The sequence below is a fragment of the Archocentrus centrarchus genome, chromosome 24 (genome assembly GCF_007364275.1).
Source record: "Archocentrus centrarchus isolate MPI-CPG fArcCen1 chromosome 24, fArcCen1, whole genome shotgun sequence".
NCBI classification, from domain to species: Eukaryota; Metazoa; Chordata; class Actinopteri; order Cichliformes; family Cichlidae; genus Archocentrus; species Archocentrus centrarchus.
Window position 1 is genome coordinate 12,540,915 of NC_044369.1, and position 23,781 is coordinate 12,564,695.

At 40.8% G+C, this 23,781-nt stretch overlaps 1 protein-coding gene across 3 annotated transcripts; it reads left to right on the forward strand.

Moving 5' to 3' along the window:
- The first annotated feature begins 2,785 nt into the window (after positions 1 to 2,785).
- Positions 2,786 to 18,086, forward strand: mideasa (mitotic deacetylase associated SANT domain protein a). 3 transcript variants are annotated; one of them, XM_030720844.1, is made up of 13 exons: positions 2,786 to 3,256; positions 3,673 to 5,392; positions 8,185 to 8,403; positions 10,659 to 11,001; positions 11,112 to 11,178; positions 11,264 to 11,406; positions 11,517 to 11,620; positions 11,733 to 11,808; positions 11,954 to 12,042; positions 12,577 to 12,720; positions 14,310 to 14,438; positions 14,601 to 14,767; positions 17,507 to 18,086. In XM_030720844.1, exons 2-13 carry the CDS (start codon positions 3,878 to 3,880, stop codon positions 17,787 to 17,789), a joined length of 3,279 nt encoding a protein of 1,092 aa, XP_030576704.1. In that variant the 5' UTR covers positions 2,786 to 3,256; positions 3,673 to 3,877; the 3' UTR covers positions 17,790 to 18,086. The 3 variants fall into 3 exon arrangements, with proteins under 3 accessions (XP_030576704.1, XP_030576703.1, XP_030576702.1); XM_030720843.1 differs by having other exon boundaries at positions 14,310 to 14,381; XM_030720842.1 differs by having other exon boundaries at positions 2,786 to 3,241.
- Positions 18,087 to 23,781: the final 5,695 nt, after the last annotated feature.

Here is a 23,781-nt window from a genome sequence, read left to right on the forward strand (position 1 = left end):
GCTGAGCTGGAGGCAGCAGGTTTAGGATGTAAGATTTTAATTAGGAGTGACCAGGATGGACAAGATTAGAAATGAGTATATCCGAGGGACAGCTCAGGTTGAGCGTTTTGGAGACAAAGTTAGAGAGGCAAGGCTGAGATAGTTTGGACGTGTGCAGAGGAGGGATTGTGGCTACACTAGACAAAGGATGCAGAATATGGAGCTGCTAGGCAGGAGGAAAAGAGAACGACCACAGAGGAGTTTCATGGCTGTAGCAATGGAAGACATGCAGAGGGTTGGTGTGACAGAGAAAGATGCTACAGATGGGGTGAGATGGAGCAGATGATGTGCTGTGGGGACCCCTGAAGGGAGCAGCTGAAAGAAGAAGAGCAAATATGTCTAACTAAATGTATTTTTAAAAAAAACACTAAAGAGGCTCAAAAGTGAAAAAATTCGCTTAGTGTACGAGTGTAAAGTGCTGTGATTGTGCAGGGTTGAAATAAAATGTTAACATAAGAGAACAAATGTGCTGCATTATAGAGAGCTATTAAAGATTTTCTTGTCCATCCTTGTGAGTGTAGCTGAAATGTACTGCTCTGTACAAAACTTCTAATAATGCAATAATTTATTAAGTGATTTATACTTAATATTAATGATCTAAACCAACAAAATAATGTCAATATGTAATGGAGAACAAAGTTGAACATTTGTCTGCAAAATACAAAAGAGTAAAAACACAGACTGTGAGGGACCAAGCAGGTTAGGCACGATAGTTTAGTAACGAAAACACAAAACCAGACTGAAAATATGACTGACCTATCAGACAGCAAATAAAAGGGAACTGGTTGATCAGACCGAAGTTGATCCACAGAGGAATTGACACTATCAAATTATCTAATAACAAATAAATAAAACAGCAACTGGTTAATCAGTTACTTTAACCCACGAACGATCTAATCAAAAAAGAAAAAAGAAATGGCTAACTCAAATGTCAAGTGAAATAAACAACCTATTTAAAGTAAACATTTCTTGGCCTCCCCCCTATGATGTGACACTTGGTACGTTCCAGTTCCTGCGTCATTAGGTAGTGCATTACAAGGCCCATCTTTTCCTCATTTGGGTTAGAGGATTTCAGCAGCCAAGTTACCCCATTTGTTAAAAGAATTGTGTCTAATTTAAAGTTTGATAATTATTGTATTTTTTATGTTCTTATCTATTCATTTAAATAATATTTGTACGAGCATAGCGTGATTGCTTATGTTTTTGTCTTTGTGAATGCTGACTGTACAGTATGTGGATGCGTGAATGAAGGGCCCCAGGAAGAATGGAGATTCTAGTTAAACAAACAACCCCCTGACACTTTTAAAACAAGAAAATGGGTTTAATGTGAAATAAGAAGTCATTTGATACAGCTGAACATGCAAAAGTTAACTTTATGTGTGTGTTACAAATAGCTATAATGTCTTCTAAATACGTGCCAAATAAACACGAGTATGTTTTATAAAATTGTAATGTGTTGTTAATGTGTTTGCATATGCAATGAGTATCAAACACCAAGATAACTAAAATGTGCTGTGCTGGTGCACGAGGTCACCAAATTTATAGCTGTGTGGCTGCAGGAGGTTCCATCACAGACTGGATATAAAAGTTGTCATCAGGCGGCCTCTAGGTTTGAAATCAACCAGGGAGCAGCTCCTCTAAAACAAGAAGTCCACTTGCAAATTTTGAACTATATAAAATGAAGCCACTATGCACTTGATTTTTAACCTTAGCAAACATTTTAGTGATGATTTTTTTTATTTTACTTTTTTACTTGGAGTAAGAGCCACAAAAAAAGAAGAAAAAAAAAGAAAAAGAAAATATAATCCTCAAATCTGATATCTAGTTGTCCTTATTACATCAGTGGTTTATGTGGAGGCCAACATTTTCTTTGCATGAAGGTTCATCTCACATTGAGTGGATGAAAAATATAAATCATCAACAAAGCATTTGGCTCAGAGAACTTCCGCTCTGTAGATATTTTTTTCTTTTTCAGACCAGCCTCTGTAGACCCCAGATATGGCTGTGTGGGGAAATCCCAGTAAATCAGCAGCTACTGAATCAGCAGCCCATCTGCCATGTTCAAGGTCCCTTAAATCACCATTCTTCACTGTTCTGAGGCTCAGTTTGAACTTCAGCAGGTCATTTCAACCATGTCTGCATGCCTAAATGTAGTTGAACAGGAGTACCACCAAAGTGGCTGGTGAGTGTATCTAGGTCTTTTACATGTGAAATATGAGGCCTCATGGTTTGTGGATGCACCCCAGGTAATCAGTGTTTTGCCTGGTTGTAAATACCACTGTGGGTAGAGGGAAGTCATGGGAAATGTATTAAGTTTCTGGCAGGACACAAAGAGGCTGCTTAAAATTAGTTTCTCATGAAAAAATAAACATGGATGCAATACAAAAGTGAGTATCTAAGCTTTAAATATACGGGATCGGCGTGTAATTAACCTCTTTTAATCAATAAAATGATGTTAAAATATAATAGAAGAGAATAGAGCTGGATTTGTTAAACCAGAAGAATTATTCAAATGCAAACCTCTTGATAAAGATCCTGGTTGGAGGTCTCATTTTAGCCAACAACAAACTGTGTCCGTGTGACGAGCTGAGGCTTCGATTTCCGGGGAAGCCGCCACTGCGAAACGAACGCACACGGATACGGCGATGGGAGTGGCCAAACAATCGGATTGGATAACAGGATGTGACTTGAGCTGTTTTGGGGTGAGGCGGTGCGTTTTGAGGTGCACAACTTTCTGCGTGTTTGCGCAGTTTCGCAGCTTTTCACGCACTCTGGACAAACCTAAACAGCAGTTTTAAATACTCGGAGCTCCCGCAGCTACAGTGTTCAGATCTGAGGAAGTACCCGAGCGGGCCGCTGCACGGCAGAGCTTTCACGCATTCAGCGTCTCGCGTGTGGTTTACTTACGTTGATGCAGGAGGGGAAAGTTGTGGACATGTTTTCCTGGAAGTGCACAGTTTTACGGATACAGTGTGCAACATTGTAACTACAGCCTTTCCGGCCTGTCCGGACTTTGGAGTATCTTTCCGCGGGGCCGTTCGGTCGCCTGCTCGCCATATTGCGCGCTGTGAAACTCGAGGGAAAGTTGTCAGAGTTATGACATTTGCTGCGCACAGTCCCTTCATGGAGCTGCGCGCAGTTGATCGAAACCAAAGTGACTCCGTGGAGGTGGCCACGGGGAACTCTGTGCACCATTGATAAGGTGATCACACTGTGTGTAAGTAATGCTTTCTAAACTGCGGTATTACCTCATAGCACTGCGCTCCTCAGAAGCTTCCTTATTGCTTTTTTTTTTTTTTTTTTTTTTTTTTTACACAACATCACTGGCTATCGCTCGGGTGATTGCACGAGCCCCTTCGTTTCCTGTATTTCTTGTTATGCCAAATGGCAGCTACACTGTAAGCGCCTCCTTGTTGAGGTTGACTGTCGCTTCAAAACTTGTAATGTCCTCTCTGCACGCACCCTTTTCTCTGCTCAATATGCGTGCAATCCTGTATATTTTCACTTTACTTACAGGGCTATGTGCTGGTGTAGGCCTCAATTTCCTCATTGCCAAAGACGACTGAAAGTCGGCTGAAAAACTTTGTGTCTTCTAAGAAAACAACGTGTCTGACTTCTTCTTTCTGTCATAAGGTCTTGCACCCCTAAAGAAGATGGACAACGAGCCTCAGATTTGATTCTTCTGCATGTTCTCCACCCTGTGCTTTCCTTTGGGATTTTTATTTCCTCTCTGTATACACAGTCAAAGAATTTCTTAACCACAGGCAGTGAAAGCACACTACAGAGGCACTAACTTGGTTTTGCACGCTCACAGATCAAGACTGAAAGCTCTATTACTATGAGTCTTCCTGCTCAAGTAAATACTGACAAGAGTGGTAAGCACCGTGCTGCAGCCATGAAAGAGGCTGTGCAGCACCCAGAGGTTTATTATAATGTGGGACCATCGGCTTTAGAGTCAAGCCACAGTGACTCCGCTAGCAGCTCTGGTGTTTATAACCAAGAGAAAGGCCCCCAAAGTTTACCACACTATCAACAGGCTGCTCCAGTAAAATGGATGCACCAGGACCCCTTACAGACCTCCGGCTGGTCCCAGGAAGTTCCTGTGTCAGCCTGGGGGCAGAATTTTGGCACCTATATGAGCGGAGTGAATGTCAGGAATCAGATGCCGTTCCACAAAGGAGTCCACGAAGGTGTAGCTTTGCCGATGGGAGGGGAAAATCAGCTGGCTGGACCTGTGGAGGTTTACAGAGATGCCACCCAGGCTCCAGCTCAAGGGAGGGGGATTGAGTGGGAACAGCATCCTGCAGTGATGCACCAGGCTCAGCTGCAATCCTATCAACATGGCCACAAAGGCGTAGAGCTCCAGGGCCAGCCACATGTGCCACCTCACACTTTGCCGGGGTCCATGCTGCAGCCCTTCCAGGCAACATTCAGACCCAGCAAGCAGCAGTTCTCATCTGGCTATTACTCAGTTTTTCCAGGAAACAAGGCAATATCAAACCTGGCATACGGTGAGCAGCCCAAAACTCAACAGCATCTTCTACACCAGATTCAGCAGCAGCAGCAACAACAACAACAGCAACAAATACATCATCACCACCAGCAGCAGCAGCAACAACAGTTGCACCAGCAACAACAACAGATTCAGCTGCAGCAGCAGCAGCAACATTTGCAGCAACAGCAGCACCAAATCCAACATCATCAAATGCAACAGTTGCAACAAATACAGCAACAGTATCAACACCAGCAGTTCCAGGGGCGACAGCAACAAATTCAGCAAATGCAGCACCAGCAGCAGCAACAACAACAACAACAACAACAACAACAACAGTTACAACAGCCAAATGTGCCACAGCAAGACACAACACAGCCACAGGTGCAGCCGAAACAGCAACAGACCCAAAACTTTGTGGCTTATCGGCCTTCCGAGCCTCCCACATCCAAACCACAATCCAAACCTGGGTCTAAAGAAGATGTCCAGTCAGTGGAGCAGCAGCAGGAGCCAGAGGCTCAAACCCATGACACATCAGCTGTACCTGATCCATGCCCTGAAAAGGCCGGCACGAATCCCACAGAGCCTGCAAATGCAGCTGCTCCTCGGCGCTCGCGTCGCCTTTCCAGGGAGGGACAGTCCCCACTGGGTCCCCCTCCGACAAACATCTGGCCTCAAGCTAAAGAGCCCCCACCACCCCAGAATGGAGTAGCAGGTGTGCAGGTTGCGAAAGCAGGGGAAAGCCAAGTGACAACAGGAGGGGTCATCCGTAGGAGAAGGAGAGCATCCAAGGAGATCAACTTGGAAACCCTGGCCCAGAAGGCATCAGAGATGGAGTCCCTGCCTCCTAAAGTTGTAAAGGTAAAATAAAAATCACTCATTACACTGCTCCTGTAGCAAATGTGTTATTCATTTATGACACTAATATGCTAAAAAAAAACATTAAATACTTGCTTTAGGCTCGGGTTACTTAAGAGGGAATAGCCCAGGAAGCTAATTTGTGCAAGTGAGAGCAGATTTTCTCATCTGGAGAAGTTGGCAAGCAGCTGTACAAAGAGGAAGGACTCTGTTTCTATGCAGAACTTCCCTATGGTTTACAAAATCCTTTTCTTGGTCCTGTTTACTCGACTTGTGCAGCTGTTGAGCCTCAGCCATTGCGGGCTGTTTTACAAGCTGCAGAGTGATACTACAGACTGCGGTATCTGGCATTGCATTGTGGTGAAACCTGAATGTCTGCTATTTCTTGAAGAATCATCCTTTTGGCTTTGATATGCTTACCTCATTTTCTGTTTTTGTTTTTTTTTTTTTTGCTGTAAGAAAGATGATACCCTCAGTAATGTTATTCAGGATACATAATATTTACTTTGAAAGTGGCACACCCACTGGGGCCTGCTCCTTTAAGGTTTCTTTAGCAGTTTTATTACACAAACACCAGACGCAAAAACTAGTAAAACTCAGTTTTAGTCCATTTAAATGTCAGCACACGGACAGGTAGTCCTCTTCCCTGACGGGGTTACAAAGCTTATCGTAGGCTTTTTTGCAGTGTGCGCACGTTGGAGCCGCTGCATGTCTGCACACCTCCACATTCCTCAGGCCTTTTCCCAGTCATTCAGTGCAGCAAGGGAGGGGCAGCTCTGTCAACCTGTACAGCTACACACCTATTCTCCCCAATACATGCCAAACAGGTTTAAGGTGGATATTCACAACCCAGAGCTGTTGCTCTGTGGTTAGTAAACTGCATTTTGTTTTCTAGGTCAGGAGATGAGACTTGAGCGCCTTCACGTTTGTTCTTACCTTCACTTAAATTATAAATCACAAAACTGATTTATTCTTTTCGCCCCCACTAGTAGAAGACAGGATTGATGGAAGTTTTTCTTTAAGCTAGGATGACCAGAATTGCCAGGCAGGAATGTGTCTGAAAGTCTGCAAAAGTCTGCGCTGGTAAAGCAATGTGCTACGTTTATTTATTTTTTAAGTATAATTCTCATGTTTTGAAAGAGACTTTCAAGTTTCTTCTCACTGTACTTCACATTGAAATAAAAAAGCCAATTACTAACTGTTGCTACTCAACTGTGACAGTTAGAGTTGATATAATTAGTTTAGTAGCTGAGGAATTAATCTATAGGAAAATAATGAGTTGCTATTTTGATTACAGATTTATCATTTGGGTGCTTTAAAGACTCAAAAATCTAAAAGGTTACTTAGCCAAGCATCTTAAATGTACACTCACCTGCTACTTTATTAGGTACACCTTGCCCTCGGAACTGCCTTAATTCTTTATTGCATAGATTCAACAAGGTGCCTGAGAGCTTTTGGTCCATATTGACATGATGACATCACACAGTTCCTGCAGGTTTGTTGGCTGCACATCCATGATGCAAATCTACCGTTCAACCACATCCCGAAGGTGCTCTATTGGATTGAGATCTGTTGACTTTGGAGGCGATTTGAGTACAGTGAACTCACTGTCATGTTCAAGAAGCCAGTTTGAGATGATTTGAGCTTTGTAACATGGCGTGTTATCCTGCTGGAAGATGGATACACTGTGGTCATAAAGGGATGGACATGGTCAGGTAGGCAGTGGTGTTTAAACAATGACAGTGATGCCAACAGAATATTCCCACCACCATTACACCACCTGAACTGTTGATACAAGGCAGGATGGATCCATGCTTTCAAGTTCTTTACACCAAATGCTGATCCTACCACCTGAAGTTTAGACTCATCAGGCAGTGTTTTTCTTCTGTTGTCCAGTTTTGCTGAGCCTCTGCAAATTGTAGCCTGAGTTTCCTTTACTTAGCTGATAGTGAGTGTCATGTTGTGTAGTCATCTGTCACTGTGGCCATGTATCTCATGTTGTGGGTTCCGAGGTATGCAGAAGAGCAATGAAGGTATGCTCTTCTGATTATCTTGGTTGCAACGGGTGGTTATTTGAGTTTCTGTTGCCTTCCTATCAGCTCCAAGCAGTCTGGCGGTTCTCCTCTGACCTCTGATATGCCCAGAGAGCTGCTGCTCACTGGATGTTTTGTCTTTTTCAGACCTTTTTTTTTTTTTTTTTTTTTTTTTGGTAAACACTAGAGATGGTTGTGTGGGAAAATCCCAGCAGATGAGCAATTTCTGAAATACTCAGACCAGGATGTTTGGCAGCAACAACAATGTCGCGTTTAAAGTCACTTAAATCACCTTTCTTCCCCATTCTGATGCTATACATGCCTATATATACATGCTGCCATGTGATTGGCTGATTAGATGTTTGCACTGGCAAGCAGTTGCAGCACCTAATAAAGTGGCCGGCAAGTTTAAGAAATGTATTTCTGCTGTAACTTGAAGACCTTTTAGTGACACAACGTTTGAACATGTACTGCTAGATGTGTCATTGGCATGTTTTTCCCCCTTTTTTTTTTTTTTTTCTTTTTTTTTTAATTTCAAAAAAGAGAATAAAATACTATATACAGTATATTTTAATTTGGAAATAAAAATCCTGTTTTAAATTGAAGACGAATGCAAAAAATGTGTATGATCATATGCACTTCTTCCTCTTTTTGTATCTCAATCCCTTTTCCTTTTTTCCCTGCTACTTCCCCGAACCTCCCTGCTCCTTACTCTCTTCTGTCTTTCCTTATCTTCCTGCCTCTTTCCTTTTTGTGCCTCAGCAGGAAGACGGTGCTTCAAGCAGACAAGCCACCATGGTGCCCCTGGTTATCCCAGTGTCTGTGCCAGTGCACAAAAGTCAAACAGATCCTCAGGGTGGATGGGCTCAGGGGCGGCTCAGTCAGGGCGAGCGGCCTGTTGTACAGTCTGATCGCAAACCTTCTGTCATTGTGGCTCGCCGGAGATCACTCAGAAGCACCATGACTGAGAGCTTTGCTCAGGTTGGTTCTCTGAGGATGAGAGATTTGAATTGTTTTCCTTCCAGTCACTTTAAAGAGATTTTATTTATTTATTTATTTTTCCCCCCCATGCCACCATAAAACATTTACAGAAGTTGTGTTTGCAGATGTTTATTCAGGCTCAGACCACATTGCATAACTACCTTGATACCCCCTCAGTATTTCAAGTTTGTGGAGTATTGTTAGCAGTGACAATGTCATCCCACCCAGTTACACAAGCAACCTCAAAGTTCAAGTTCTCATGGGTAGCCTCAGACCTTGCAGTGGCTGAACTTGGAGACTTTGAGTCTTTAAAACATCAGCTGAGGAGGAACAGAGAGGTGCAGCTCAAACTTGGACCGACCCACAATTTATGGACCGAATTAGATGATGTGACGTATTAATTCCAAAATCCTGAAACACTTGAATAGCTGTTACAGACTGTAATTTCACAGTCAAATCAGATTCAGCAAGTGCACTCATCACTGGGCTGGTTGGTTAAATGTCTTCATTTTATGTGTGTAATCCATACGCAGAAAACTGGGTGTATGCGGAGCGGAGATCTGCTTATTCTTTACCGAAAAGCAACACAGTTGCCTGGTAGTTCTCAAAGTGCTAAAAATACATTTGAAAAATTCAGCTTCAGAGTGACTTCATCCATCTATTTTCATAACCACTTAGACCGACAATCTGTCCAGGGTATCACAGGGCTAGCACAGAGAGACGGACAATCATTCATGTTCACATTCAACCCTTAAAAAAAAAATTAAGAGCAGTTTCATGTAGGAACTATTTTCTTTTTACTAAACTACACCTGCCAAATAGATTGCTCTGCAGAAGAAAGCATGCACTTATGGCTTTGAGAAGTTTGTGGTTGTGACGGCAGAATAGGAAGTAAACATTAATGATATCCCCTTTCAGCTGAGCTCTAATGTTTCTTTTTGGCTGGCGGATGTAGACAGCAGAAAGAAAATAGTTCCTGCATGAAACTGGGTCATGATTTCTGGAATTGCAGCTGAGTTTTTCAAATGCACTTTTTATTTTTTATTATTTATTTATTTATTTTTTGCACTTTCAAAGCAAGTGTTAGCTGAATCCACAGCTGATTTCCCCCAAAGCTCGGCAACTCACACCAGAACAATCTAGACAGAGAAATAGCACAACAGGTCTGAGAAAATATGTTTATTATAATGTTTTTTTTTTTATTTTATTTTTTTTTAAATGGGGGGGTGTCCTTTTAATTCCAATAAGGTCCTCAAATGTTGAACCCAAAGAGATACATACATTTCAGTACAAACCTTTTATCACTTAACTCTCAAGTCTTCCTAAAAAAAAAAAGCACCATAATTTAAATATCATCAGAAGCAGCTTGGTCCAACAAGGATACTTTGATAGCTGTCTCCTAACTCGACCTCTATAAAGCCCTTTTGTTTATAAAAATCACAGGTGCAAATCACTTGTGCGAGTGAACGCAGTTCAAGGCCTGTGCAGAAAATGTAAACTAGCTAGCAAATAAAGAACTTCAAAATAATAGAGCACAGAATGCTGCTTCTGAAAAATATTTTTTCTTTATCAAGAGCAGAATTTAAGTTTAAGAAAACATAAATTATAATTTGTCTAGACATTTACAAAGTGGTTATTCCCCTGAATTACTTCAGTCACCCCTGCGTTGAGCTCAGAGCAGAGAAGCTTGTGATGAGTTTGTGAACAAGCAGACATATAACTCGTTTGCACATTATGCTCAGCTGCAGTCACACCTTTCTGGTGTGGCGTTTTCACACCTGTAATTTGTTTGCTCTGGTCCAAATCAGCGGATGAGTTGGTAAGCTTAAAGCTTCTTCCTGTGGTTTGGTTTCTTTTCATACAGAGAAAACTCAGATTGAGCCAAATAGCCTCACTGCAAGCTATGTGAGAACATTCATTCTGCCTATATGATCGGATGTGTCTGGGGCATGAGCGCAAAAAAAAAAAAGCGTACCTGGATGCCGGCAAGGCGTTTAGCTCAAACCTGCAGCGTAAACCTGGTTGTTGGGTTGGATTGAAGGCCGATCATACACTCACCATAAATGAAGTGATCTGGAGTTTGTTTGGTGCAGTCGTTTAAATCTGCACCCAAGTGCAATCACTGTGTTCACATCTGCACAAATGCATCGTGGGGGAAAACAAACCACAGTTCAATTTACACAAACTAATCAGCGCAGGTGTGAAAACTCACCTTTTAAAGGTAGGTTTGTGTTAACTCTGCCTCTTCCATCCAGGATGGGGAAAACGATCCGGGACTCGATGAGGATGGAAAAGCCAAATTTAAGCGCAAACCTCGTCCCGAGCCTCTCATCATTCCTCCTCCCAAACCATCCACCTTCATCCCTCCATCCATCTATTCCAGCATCACTTCCTATCAGAGTAACCTGCGTTCTCCAGTTCGCCTGATGGACAACCCCCTTACCTTGCCCCCGTACACACCACCACCCATTCTGTCTCCTGTGCGGGAGGGCTCTGGGCTCTACTTCTCCACGTTCCTCACCAACATAGCTGTAACCAACCAAATCCTGCCACCGCCGCCCACGCCCAAGTCTGCAGCTCGCAGCCTGTTGCGTTCCAGTAAGTCTCAGTTGTTGCTTCAGCTCTTCTGTACTTATGCATATATGAATTACTTCATTATTTTCAATCATTATTTAATGAGAAAGAGCTTTTCTATTTGCATCTTTCAGCAAGTTCAGAAGTTACGCCTCCTCTCTTGTCCTTGAACACTGAGGCCACACCTGTGAGCCTTGAACCGTAAGTAGCACTTCAAACATCCAGACAGCCCACTGGATTCTCTTACTGACAGATTCATAACTCAGCACTTTGTGTCGGCGTTCAGGCGGATCAACATCGGGCAAAAGTATCAGGCAGAAATTCCTGATTTGCAAGATCAACCTTCCTCCCAGTCTGACCAGCACAAAGCTGACCTGGTTTGGCTTCCTGTGGATGATGCCAATCTTAAACATGGTGACCAAGAGAGCAGTAAGTGTCCCACATTACACACGATAGACTGACAGCTCTTATTATTTATTTAGTTTGAACTTTTGTCACTATTTCCTTTCTTATAAACACTCCTCACCTTCTCTTTCTAGTGGAGGATTTGATGAGCATGGCCTGTTCGAGTGTTTTGAGAGGAGGAGGAACCAATCAGGAGCTGGCTTTACACTGTTTTCATGAATGTGGTGGAGATTTCCTTGTGAGTAAAGTGAATTACAGATATTACAGTATTAGACTTCTACTCGTTACTGTTTCGTAGTTGATAGCATTCAAATGACATGTCTTTGCCCACTGTAACGCCAATTTTTAAGGAAACACTTGGACGTTTGATGCTTCAGGATCCAATTTTCCCCAAAGGCCATCACCTGGCAGATTATCACTACTCAGGTAAAAAAAAAAAAAAAAAAGAAAGAAAGAAGCTTTTCTTGCTAATCACTTCATTCAACTCACATTTCCTCTTTGTCTTTCTTTTTCTCTGTAATTTATACCCATGTTCTTTCACTTAATTCCACTGCATCTGTTTTCCATTCAGGCTCTGACAGCTGGACAGCAGAGGAGAAGCGGTTTTTCAATAAGGGTATCTCTGCCTACACGAAGGACTTCTTTCTGGTGCAGAAACTGGTATGCTCGTTAATTTGACCCTGCAGCAAGAACAACTGTGAATCGGTGTAAAAATACAAAAAGCAAACATTTGAATATGATTAAATGCGCTCTGTGTAGCATCAATAAATCCTCTGCACGCTCCTCGAGGCAATCATGTAATTACTACAATCAAACAAGGCCGTCATAGTGAGAAATTTCAGTCTTTGCTGCATGATGCCAAATTTAGATGCAATGGAAAATGAGCAAACAGGAAGAGGACACAAAGCTCTCAACACAAAGGCAAGCCGCATCTTTAAAAAGTTTCAAAAATGTGCAAAAGTCACTCAGACAGAAAAACTCACATCCTCCTCGTGACAGGAAGTAACTACTTTTATAGGAAATGTGGGCAAAAAAAACCCAAACAAAAACCCGTAAAAAATAACCTGAGGCAGAATGACTCCTCAAGGTTTCTCATATTGTTTACATATTGTAATTATAGGTGCCTATTTAATTAAAAAAAAAAAAAAATCCTAATACAGCTTTCCATGTACGCATTTCTCTTACTGTTTAAAGGTGCGGACTAAAACTGTGGCTCAGTGTGTGGAGTTCTACTACACATACAAGAAGCAGATGAAGATTGGTCGCAGTGGTATTTTAAGCTTCGGCCCTCCTGATTCACCTGTGGAAAAACACGCAGAGGCAGTGGTGGACGTTAAGGTAAGTGCAGTTAAATATGAATATAAAAGAGATAATATGCTGTCATGGTAAAAAGAAAGTATATCCTGAATTTTAAGGTTTTACGTATCAGGACAGAGTATAATCTGGTCCTTAGCAGATCTTACAATGTGACATATTACACACGTTTGCAGTCATTGTGTTGACCATGAACTCCTCTGTATGCCAAAGTATTGTAGATTCAAATGTGAGGCCATCTGTCTGACAGCTAAAGCTTGGCCCCAAATTAAGTCACACAACAATAATGATCCCAAGCGCAGCAGCAAATCTATAACAGAATGACTGAAAAATTGAAATGATGTGGCAGGAACTTAAGAGAGCTGTGAATAAGCGAATGCCCACAAACCTCAATGAACCGAAGAATGGGCCAAAATTCCTCCACAATGATGTGAGAGACTGATAAAGTCACACCGAAAATGTTTAAGTTGTTGCTGCTAAAACTGCTTCTGCAAGCTGTTGAATTATAGGGTGTATTTGGCTTTTTCACACACTGCTTCTTCATTTTTGGCAAAAATATTTGTTAAAGAAATTATGACACTTTGTAACATGTTGTGTTTTTGCTCATCTGAGGGTGTATTTACCTGATTGTAAGACATGGTAAACACCAGATGCTTTATATTATGTCCTGATACGTCAAACCTTAGAAGTGATAGTACTTTTTTTTTTTTTAATCATGGCTGTATATAGCGGGAGTCTATATAGTATTTGCAGTATATCATGTATGTATCTGTGTCTATGGTTGAATGTGTCTGCTATGTGTCACCTATTCTTTATTAATCAAATGACTTCTGAATTCTTAAGAAGAATTTAGAAGTCATTTAAAAGACATTCAGAAGTGAATGACAATATTTATATATAGACAATATCAGCGTTATCAAAAGCATGAAAATACCTGCGTTTTCTCCACACATCACTTCAGAAAAAGTTAAGACCACTGGGTTGGTGGTTGTGAGGAGGAGGAGGGTTTTTCATTAGCTGGTCTGAAAGTGCAGAATAATAACTGCATTTAAAGAGTGCCCTTTATGGAGATGTCTAGATCCACATGTTCACACTGGAACTACAGTGGCGTGGATTTGCATGTCCCACAGTGAAGAAGTGTCACGTGAATGAGTGAGTGTGTCCAAACAGGCACCTGCTTTCTTCTGAGTGGCTGCCCCTTGTTCGGCTTCCTTAAACAGAGCCGTAAATTATCTGTATCCACTGTTGATGTGCTTTCTTCTTTAAGAAAGCCAAAAAAATAACTTTTCTCATAACTGCATTTTTGATAAACTTTGGACATCTGCTCTTTTTTTTTTTGAGATGATTAATATGGAAGAGTAGAAAAACAAATATCAGAACCTCTTTAAAGAAGGAACAAGGAGCTGATTGTCTTGAATGTGGGCTTTCAAATTATGAATGCAGTGGTTTTGACAGCATGTGAAAGTGGAAGTGATTTATTTATTTAAAAGAAAGGAATAGCACATATTTACCCATAGAGTGAATATGTGTTAAACACAGTTCCTTATTGGGCTAACTTTTAAGGATTTTCTGGGTAATGATCTGCCTAATCTCCCTGGTGGGATTCCTTACAGAGTTCACAGCAGCCAAAGCTGATTCAAGGAGCGGCAGATGAGGGTGACAAGAAGACCATTTATGTCCAGCAGGTCAGTGAAAGCAGCCAGCAGGCAAGGGTCGCTCAGTCACTACAGGCTCATGACTATGTAAGTATTTCACTGCATGATGTAGTTCTTTGGGTTTTAGCACAGTTTAGACTATAATATTTATAAAATTGTGATTTTTATTTTTTTAATTATTATTATTTTTGTTGCCGTTATTTTAAATTACTATATTAACTGATATGGCTTATGTTTTTGCTGCTTCAGGCAGGAACAGTGCTGGTGATCAAAGAGCCAGATACTGTTAATAAAGAGGCTCATCATCTGCCAGCACCTCACAGACCTCGGGCCGAGCCTGTAGCGAAGAAGCCCCGAGTGCCACAGAAGCCCCCGCAGGATCCTGAGACGATATTTCCGTGCAAGAAATGTAACAGGTACGACGCGCCGAGAATTTCTTCATGTTCATTTCTAACCTGTTTGCTTTGTGTTACGAATGTTTGCTCACCCAGTCCAAGTAATGCTGGTGATATTTGGAGCTGCAGTACTTTTGTTTGTGGTTTCAGTGGTTAATGTGTGCTGATCTTTGTGTGCCACAATATGTTTAGAAGTTTCATGTACTAATAATAAACAGGGGAAAATATAATTTCAATATAATTAATCTTTTTTTTTGGGAGGTGGGTGGTGGCACAGTGGTCGGCACTGTTAGCCCTGTCTGCCTCTCTGTGTTAACCCTGTGACAGATTGGCGATCTCTCCAGGTTATACCCTGCCTCTGGCCATGTATAGGCTCCAGCTGGTATAAGGTTACAGCCCCCCACCTCCCCACCACCACCACCCGGAGTTAGATAAGCAGTAAAAAATGGGTGGCTGGATTGTTTTTAATCCTCCCGTGCAAAAGAAAGCAGGAGGATATTGTTGCCATACCTGGGACTGTGTGTCTGTCCCTGAGGTTTTACCTTTCCGGTTTATAGACTCCAAAACCACAAGGAGTTCAGGCATGAAATTTGGCTTGTGTGTTCTTTATGGTTCAAAGATGTGCAAGATGTTCATATTCCTGGGTGTTTAGTAACCTTTGTACCCTATGGCTGTATTTATCTGAAGTGGAGAGTAAACAGCATGGAGGATTTCAGGCTGCTAATGATATGATATTATATATGATATGACTAATGATATGCAGCCTCTTTCTCATTCCTGATTGGCTTATCATTAATATGTGATAGTGAGAAACTGGGGAATCCTAAATTGCTCAGTAAAGAGCCGGTCTGTATATAGTAGCATCAGCAGATTATATAGCATGGATGGATTATGTAGTAATATTTTTGTACACACATGAGTATAATAGGATGTAAATATCTTGTAAATATGCATTACATCTGGCTTATTGTTATAGATTATATAAATCAAAAGCCATTATGTAGTATACACCCTTGTACAAGAGTGCAGTGTGTACTTTCTCTAATTTGTTTACCTTGGAAAGGGTTTGTGTGTTGTAGGATGTGGTTACCAGAAAGTATTTGTAGAATTATTAAAGGTAATCACAGAATATCACAGCATGCTTACAATTGTTTTGATTTAATGAGCATTATTGAAAACACGTTTTTGCTGGAATATGTATTATATCTTTAACTAGAAGCACTCAGAGAGCGCAAACCTCCGCCAAGGCCATAGGGTCACTGACCATGTAATACGTGTATCTAAATGCTGTGAAATAATCTTGCATCTTTCCCAGACGCTAGGATCATCTGAGCCGTAAACGATAAAAAAATGATCATGGCCTCACTATGTTGTTTGATAGAACATGTGACTATGTTACGCTCTTAATTTTTTTTCAGGCTTTTGTGCCTTGTGTTTCGGAGTTAGAAGCTAAATTATTAAAATCCCCCTATCCCGCAATAGTGAAGAATCATTAATCATTTCCAACCACTCCACAAAATTTAATCGAAATCTGTTCATAACTTTTGGAGTAATCCTGCTGACAAACAAACAAACAGACAAACAAACAAACAAACAAACCAACGCGACCGAAAACATAACCTCCTTGGCGGAGGTAATAACCCAGGGGTGACTAAAAGTATTTGGATAAAAGTTTAGGGCAAGGCCTCCAAATTAGGGCAAAATATTTTTGCAGAGGTTTTCAATCCTGAAACGGGTCTGTAATGTTACCCTGACTTCTACATTTATTTTATATTTTCATCAATCGTGGGAGGATATCCCCATCAGTGATGGGCCTTGTTGTTGGATTATTTAGTGAGCAGATACTCCATAATTTCACAATTTCAAGACTATAGACAAAGTATGGTTTTATAAATTATGTCTTGTTTTTTCCTGCACTAGCTTGTTTTGTTAATTCAGTCATTATTTTTGCAATAACTATAGCAGCAGTGAGTGTGTGGACTTTAATTTGAGGCAGTACATTATGCTGATATGTTATAAACATAATCTCCACATATTGTTATGATGAAAAAAATACTCAAAGTCTTGTTAGATATTAAACAGCACAAGTAAAACCTCCCATATTGTGGAGGAGGTCTACAAGGTCCCATGGCTGCAAAACAAGCCCAACTCATCACCCCTCCACTGCAGTGCTTGATAGTTGGGATGAGGTGTTTGTGCTGATACGCTGTTTGGTTTTCTCCAAACTCTGTGCATTATGGCCAAACGTCTCCACTTTAGCCTCGTCTATCCAAAGGACATTGTTCCATTAGTCTATGTTCTAATGCAGCTTTGCAAACCTAAGTCATGCTGCCATGTTCTTCTTAGAGAGAAGAGGCTTTCTCCTGGCAGCCTTTCCAAACAAGCCATACTTGTTCAGTCTTTTTCTAATTGTACTGTCAGGAGCTATAACATTTAACATGTATCTGGGTGAGATGTCTGTGGGGGATATTTTTGGTTCTCACTGTGGGCTGTAATATAAAGTACTGCTGAATAAGTGCAAATGCTTTCTAGGATTTCCTTCAGCCTCATGAAGGGGGCCCTAAACTTGAATTAGCACATTGAAAAAAGTATTTATTTATTTATTCGTGTAATTTTTGGAGCTGACTTCTCTTAAACACGGGCATCTCCTTGCTGTAGAGTTCAGAAGACTTTTCCTGGCTTCTTCTACTGTTTGTTGTAATGCTCCTTTATTCCAAATGGCTGCTAAGCATAATGCTGCATCATTTTCCTCCCTTACAGAGTGTTTTATAAAGTGAAGAGCCGAAGTGCTCACATGAAGAGTCACGCCGAGCAGGAGAAGAAGGCTGCAGCGCTGCGTCAGAAGGAGGAGGCTGAGCAGGCAGCAGCTCAAGCTCGAGCCAGGAAGGCGGCGGTGGTTGCTGCAGCGGCGGCGGCAGCGGCGGCGGCTGCCTCTCAGGCTCCTCACGGAGGTAATGGGAACGGAGCGTCAGATCAGGCTGAGGCCAGCAGCCAAGACGACTCAACAGAGGGGGAGGATGACGACGATGAAGACTGGCACTGACGGCAAAACAAAGACAAACATTAATGAGATGGATTGACCTGTAAATAGAGGGGAGATGGTGAACAAATCAGGCAGGGAGGTGTTGAAAAATATGTACTGCCCTGTGAGGAGCAGAATAAAGCACAAGTGAATGCTTTTTAAGTCTTCCTGTTGATCTTCTCACTCGTTTCCTGACCTGTCTTTGACCGTTACTCAGCTTCACACCATCAGCCTGAAAGTCGCACTCCACGTTTTCACATTTTTATCTTTTTGAAATACTCAGAGTATGTTTTTCCTTTTTTTTTTTTTTTTATAAATGCACTTGTGCTGTGCTTTTGCTAATAGGACCTTTTTTTTTTTTTTTTTTTTTTTATTATTATATATATATATCTTTTATGTAATTGAATATATGTCAAAATCTTTAATGGTTGTTTGATAAGAAAATTAGGATGTCTTTCTAGCAAACTGTCCAGATCAGAGCAATCTTCACTTTATGGTTGCTGCCCTTTAAACTAAAGCCAGAATCAGTTCTATTTCAAATCATTTTTACAGGAAAACGCAGCGCTGAATTTAGCAGATCTATCAAAGTTTTAGGTGGGTTGTACACTTATTTTAAAAACTGAGGGACCTTTGAAATGAAAATGTACAAAAAAGTATATATGAGATTGTCATATATTTATGATACTGCATTTTGCAATAATTTTGATAATATAAAAAGTAATCGTGTTGGCTGCAATATGACTGATGAGTTGAAAAATGTATTAAAGAAATATATTCTTCTGAGGAGTGTGTCTTTTTTTTGGGTTAACCAGCAGATGGCGGCAGAGGTTCAGTGTGGTGTAAGATTTTACCTTCACAGTTGTGCACAGATCAATGGAAACTAGCTCGAGATAAATGTGTCTGAAATTTCTGTGTATGAAGATTTACATCATTTTATATTCATAAATCATAACATCCTTATACATCTAGTGGGCAGAGAGCGACTTACTTCTAATACTGTGCTCACAGGTCTCCCACAGAATGCCAGACAGGCTCCAGAGGCCTATAATTTTAAGATTAAGGGCTGCAAAGCCAACTCGTCTTCTGATGCTGGGGTGTGGTGAAATTTTGCATTGATCTTTGGTGACATAATTCAGCCATTTAGGAGTGTGAGCCATAAAGGGAAATGTTGCCCTCGGGAGATGAGATGCGAGGCATATTGCTCTGAGATTATTGAAGACAAAGTGGCTCTGTTTCTGTCTCCCCCTCATCAGTGACTGAGTGGCTTTCACGTGCTTTTCTGCTGCTGCAGATGCTGCCTTAAACACATAATCTGACTTTTAGTTTGGATGAGTGTAAGAACAAATACACATTTGCTCAAATGATCCTTGGATTTAAAGTGCACCTACTACGCTTTTCCTTATTTTGTTTTAGACAATGGATGGTCTAGAATAAGAAAAAATAAGGATTATATTTAACAGTACTGAATTTCTCTGCTACAGTCCTAGAATGAAAATGTAGTGGGAAATGAGGATAACAGATGGCTTTTAATGACATTAAAAGTCATTAAAGGAATAATTTACCTCAAATTCCAATGCAAACTGTTGATAACTTAGTTATTACCAAAGCTGTAGCAAAATCTCCAGTTTCACATACACTATATTGCGTATTTGCTCATCTGCCTTCACACACATATGAACTTGAGTGGCATCCTATTCTTAATCCATAGGGTTTGATATGATGCCGGCCCACCCTTTGCAGCTATAACACCTTCAACTCTTCTGGGAAGGCTTTTCACAAGGTTATTGAGTGTTTATGGGAATTTTTGACCATTCTTCCAGAATCACATTTGTGAGATCAGACACTGATGTTGGATAAGAAGGCCTGGCTCACAGTCTCCACCCTAATTCATCCTAAAGGTGTTCTATCTGGTTGAGGTCGGGACTCTGTGCAAGCCGGTCAAGTTCTTCCACACCAAACCCATTCATCCATGTCTTTATGGACCTTGTTTTGTGCACTGGTGCGCAGTCATGCTGGAACAGGAAGGGGCCATCCCCAAACTATTCCCACAAAGTTGGGAGCATGAAATTGTCCAAAATATCTTGGTATGCTGAAGCGCTAAGAGATCCTTTCACTGGAAATAAGGGGCTGAGCCCAACTCCTGAAAACAACCCCACACCATAACCCCCCCTTCACCAAACTTTACACTTGGCACAATGTACCATTCTCCTGGCAACCACCAAACCCAGACTCATCCATCAGATTGCCAGATGGAAAAGCTTGATTCGTCACTCCAGAGAACACATCTCTGATGCTCTAGAGTCCAGTGGTGGCGTGCTTTACTCCACTGCATCCAACGCTTTGCATTGCACTTGGTGATGTAAGGCTTTGATGCAGCTGCTTGGATATGGAAACCCATCCCATGAAGCTCTCTATGCACTGTTCTTGGGCTAATCTGAAGGCCACATGAAGTCTGGAGGTCTGTAGCAAATGACTCTGCAGAAAGTTGGTGACCTCTGCACACTACGCGCCTCAGCATCCGCTGACCGCTGTGATTTATGATAGCATGGATAGGAGCAGTAGGACTGTGAATATATTTACTCAAGTACTTTACTGAGGTCTAATATGCTGCATTTTATTATTTCCATGTTATACTGCTTTAGTTGCTTAATACTTTGTTGAGAAATTGCATTATTAGGAGTCTTTGCAACATCTTGTGAAATTCATGCCTCTTTCACACTTCTCTGTCTCTGTTTTGACTCACATTATGACAGAAGTTGAATAAACCAGTCTGTTTGCCACGCAGACACACATGACATTAGACATTTATGTACGATGACTCCTCTGTGGGTTTCTGCTATATTTAGTTACCCATAACCTCTTTCTAGGTGTGCAGAAAAGTCTGTGTATATTTGAAGAAGGATAATGCCAGCGTTATAATATATCATCTAAAAAGGGTGTTTTGAAAGCTCCACTAAACTCCAATAGACAAAGACAAACAGTTCACAAAGAATTTGAGATACACAGTACATACCCTCTGTGTAATGTAACGTTAATCCTAATACATTAGTCACATTGGCTACTGGCTGACCTGAGAAAGTGAGTCAAAAATTGAACTGCTGTACAGCATTAAAGCAATTTCTAACTACCTGGCATTTTTCTAACGATTAAAAGAAGCACGAGGCACAGTCATTGCTTTATTGTATTTGCCTGTGTTTACACGCAAGTAAATTAGCTGATTACTGGGAGAAACCTGGTGGCAGAAATCAGATACCATGTTTACAATTGTCTTTGCACAAATGTACATGCAAGGAGGAGATTTAAAATTGGATTCTATGTAAATATGGTGGATAAATGTACTTTGGGAATTTAGGTTTAAATAGGTTACACAACAGTAAAGAAACAGCTCACTGGAGAAGGTCAACTATAACCCAGCTGAAATCGCTTTATTGCATGACAACGGACTACATGGCCAATGCAGTGACAGATTACTAGTGTATGCTCAGAGTAGTAGTTTCTCATTACATATTGGCAGAGTTTTTAATGAATCAGATTAATCTCATGCAGATTTATGCAGAAAGATGCTCTAAAATCTAATCACATCACGTCGTCTGCTCCATATGGATCACCTGTGGCATGAGCATAAATTTTGCACTACGGTGATGGGACGTAAAAAGCCAGCAGTTAATTGCTTGTAGATGAATAATTTCAGGGACCAGCTTGTATTCTAAAAGACAGACAAAATATGAAACATGAAAGATACATGAAAGTGACCAATATCCTTATAAAATATCAAAATGTTTCTTCCTAAGATTGTTAGCCTTTTTAAAGTGTACAACTTAGAAAATATCAGTTTTTAAAGTGTGGCTATATGTTTGCAGTTTGTGCGATGATGTGGGGTCCGCACTGTCCTGAGGGTCTGTTTTGCTGTGACAGAGCATGACGGGTTTTCAGTGAGGATCAAATGTCTTCCCCTGAGCACAGAGCCTGCTAATAAGGCTCCATTAGAAACCTAACTACCTATATGGATGCAGTAAAATAGTTTGGGGCTTAGAAGATGAAGATATTACAATTCAGACTGGAGTGGCACAGTGGAGACAAAGGCTAAATGCTAAATCAATGTCACTAAATGTCTGGAAGACGAATGAGAGGATAGGTGGCTCTTTTCCAGCAGGGCCAAGGTTAAATCTGACGCAAAGCAGAAAGATTATTAATGTTCAGTCAGTGAGCTAGAAAACATTTTCTGGGAATGGCCTGTGTGACTGCAGGTCAGTTTCATTCTTGCGGTAGGTATGTGGATGGAAACTGTGGCCACAGTATATAGTATGCTCACACAGAAACTGACATAGATAAAGCACCATACAGCAGGCAGCATTTCAAATACTGGTTCATTTATAAAATTTTGGATTGAAATGAAATAAAGCAATCAATATTCATCATAAAGTTTTTTGCTACTAAGAGAGAGCAAATCTCGCTTCTAGTCTGTGATAATACTTCGTTTCTGTTAGCATTGAAGCGATTAAAAATGACAAAAATACAAAAACAAACAACAAATGAACTTAAACGCAGAAGAGGTGCTGGTATACAACAGTAAAATACACTCTCAGGCCACTTTGTAACATAAAGTAATGTAGGGTCTGAATTTGGCCCGAAGAACATGAAAACATGGATCCATCCAGCCTTGTATCAGCAGCTCAGGCTGCTGGTGGTGGTGTAATGGTGAGGGGGTTGTTTTCTTGGCATACTTTGAATTCCTTGGTATCAACTGAGCTTCATTTAAACACCGCAGCCTCCCTGAATACTGTTGCTGACCATGTCCATCCCTTTATGACCGCAGTGTACCCATCTTCTGATGGCTTCTCACAGCAGCATAACATGCCATGTCCTAAAGCTCATATCATCTGGTTTCTCAAACACGACAGTGAGTTCACTGTATTCAAATGGCCTCCACAGTTACCAGATCTCAATCCAACAGAGCACCTTTGGGATGTGGTGGAACAGGAGATTTAGATCATAGATGTGCAGCCGAAAAATCTGCAGTAACTGTGTGATGCTATCATCCCAATATGGACCAAAAATTCTGTTTCCAGCACCTTGTTGAATTTATGCCACTAAGAATTAAAGCAGTTCTGAAGGAAATGGGGTCCAACCTGTCACTAGCAAAGTATATCTAATAAAGTGTCCAGTGGGTGCATTCATAGTTTAAAAAAATAATGGAAATAAAGAACATGCATTAGTTGAATAAGAAGGGTAACAAGGAGGGTAAGAAAGATAAAAACAAAGGCTCCACTTCCCTTTCTGCCACTCTGATCCATCAGTGAAAGAACAGAAGAAGGATTTACATCTTTTGTCGGTCTGTTTCTGAGTTTCACTGATTAAAAAAAGTGTGCTCTAGGGTGCTGAATTACAGCTTTGAAACATAAACTGTCAGTTTCACAAACATCCTGCTTGTCTGAGATTTTCTATCCATAAAATGAAAGAGAATGTGACACATATAATTGGTTCTATATTGCTGTGCCACTAAACATATTCCAGTAAACACATCACGCTTAGACCTGAACCTTGTCCCAAAGTCATAATCCATACAAATGGTTTTAAATATGTAGAGTATAAGCAAAGCGAACTCAAGCATCCTGGTTGCCTGGAGGGGTTAAGGCATGCAACATGAACCTCTCTCTCCCTGGTTTGTGTCTGCCTCAGGACATTAGAGGAACAGAGGACATGATGTCCCCTATTTCTCTCCTTTTATTGCTGTTCTCTAGATGAAGGCAAAAAAGTAAAAAAAAAAAAAAATCTGTATATGCAAAGATTTTGGTAAATTCAATGTTGCTAACCTGTTTCTTATATATTCCGCATGCAGTTTAAATGGATATTTCAGGAAAAGTGATTCCAGGATTATATTGTACCTAAAAAGGCAAGATTCTCGTTAGTGTTAATAGATTTTTTTTAAAAACTGCAGCATCCTCCAAGCCTTTCCAAATCAGAATCAAATTAAACTTATATGTTTGTTTTTGGACTGTGGGAGGTAACTATA

What these genes read in the sequence shown, in the direction of transcription:
- mideasa (XM_030720844.1), top strand. Translation starts at nt 3,878, where the DNA reads ATGAGTCTTCCTGCTCAAGTAAATACTGACAAGAGTGGTAAGCACCGT. An exon ending in TCGCAGCCTGTTGCGTTCCA is followed by an intron (nt 11,002 to 11,111) that starts GTAAGTCTCAGT and finishes TGCATCTTTCAG; the next exon opens with CAAGTTCAGAAGTTACGCCT. An exon ending in AGGCAGTGGTGGACGTTAAG is followed by an intron (nt 12,721 to 14,309) that starts GTAAGTGCAGTT and finishes GATTCCTTACAG; the next exon opens with AGTTCACAGCAGCCAAAGCT.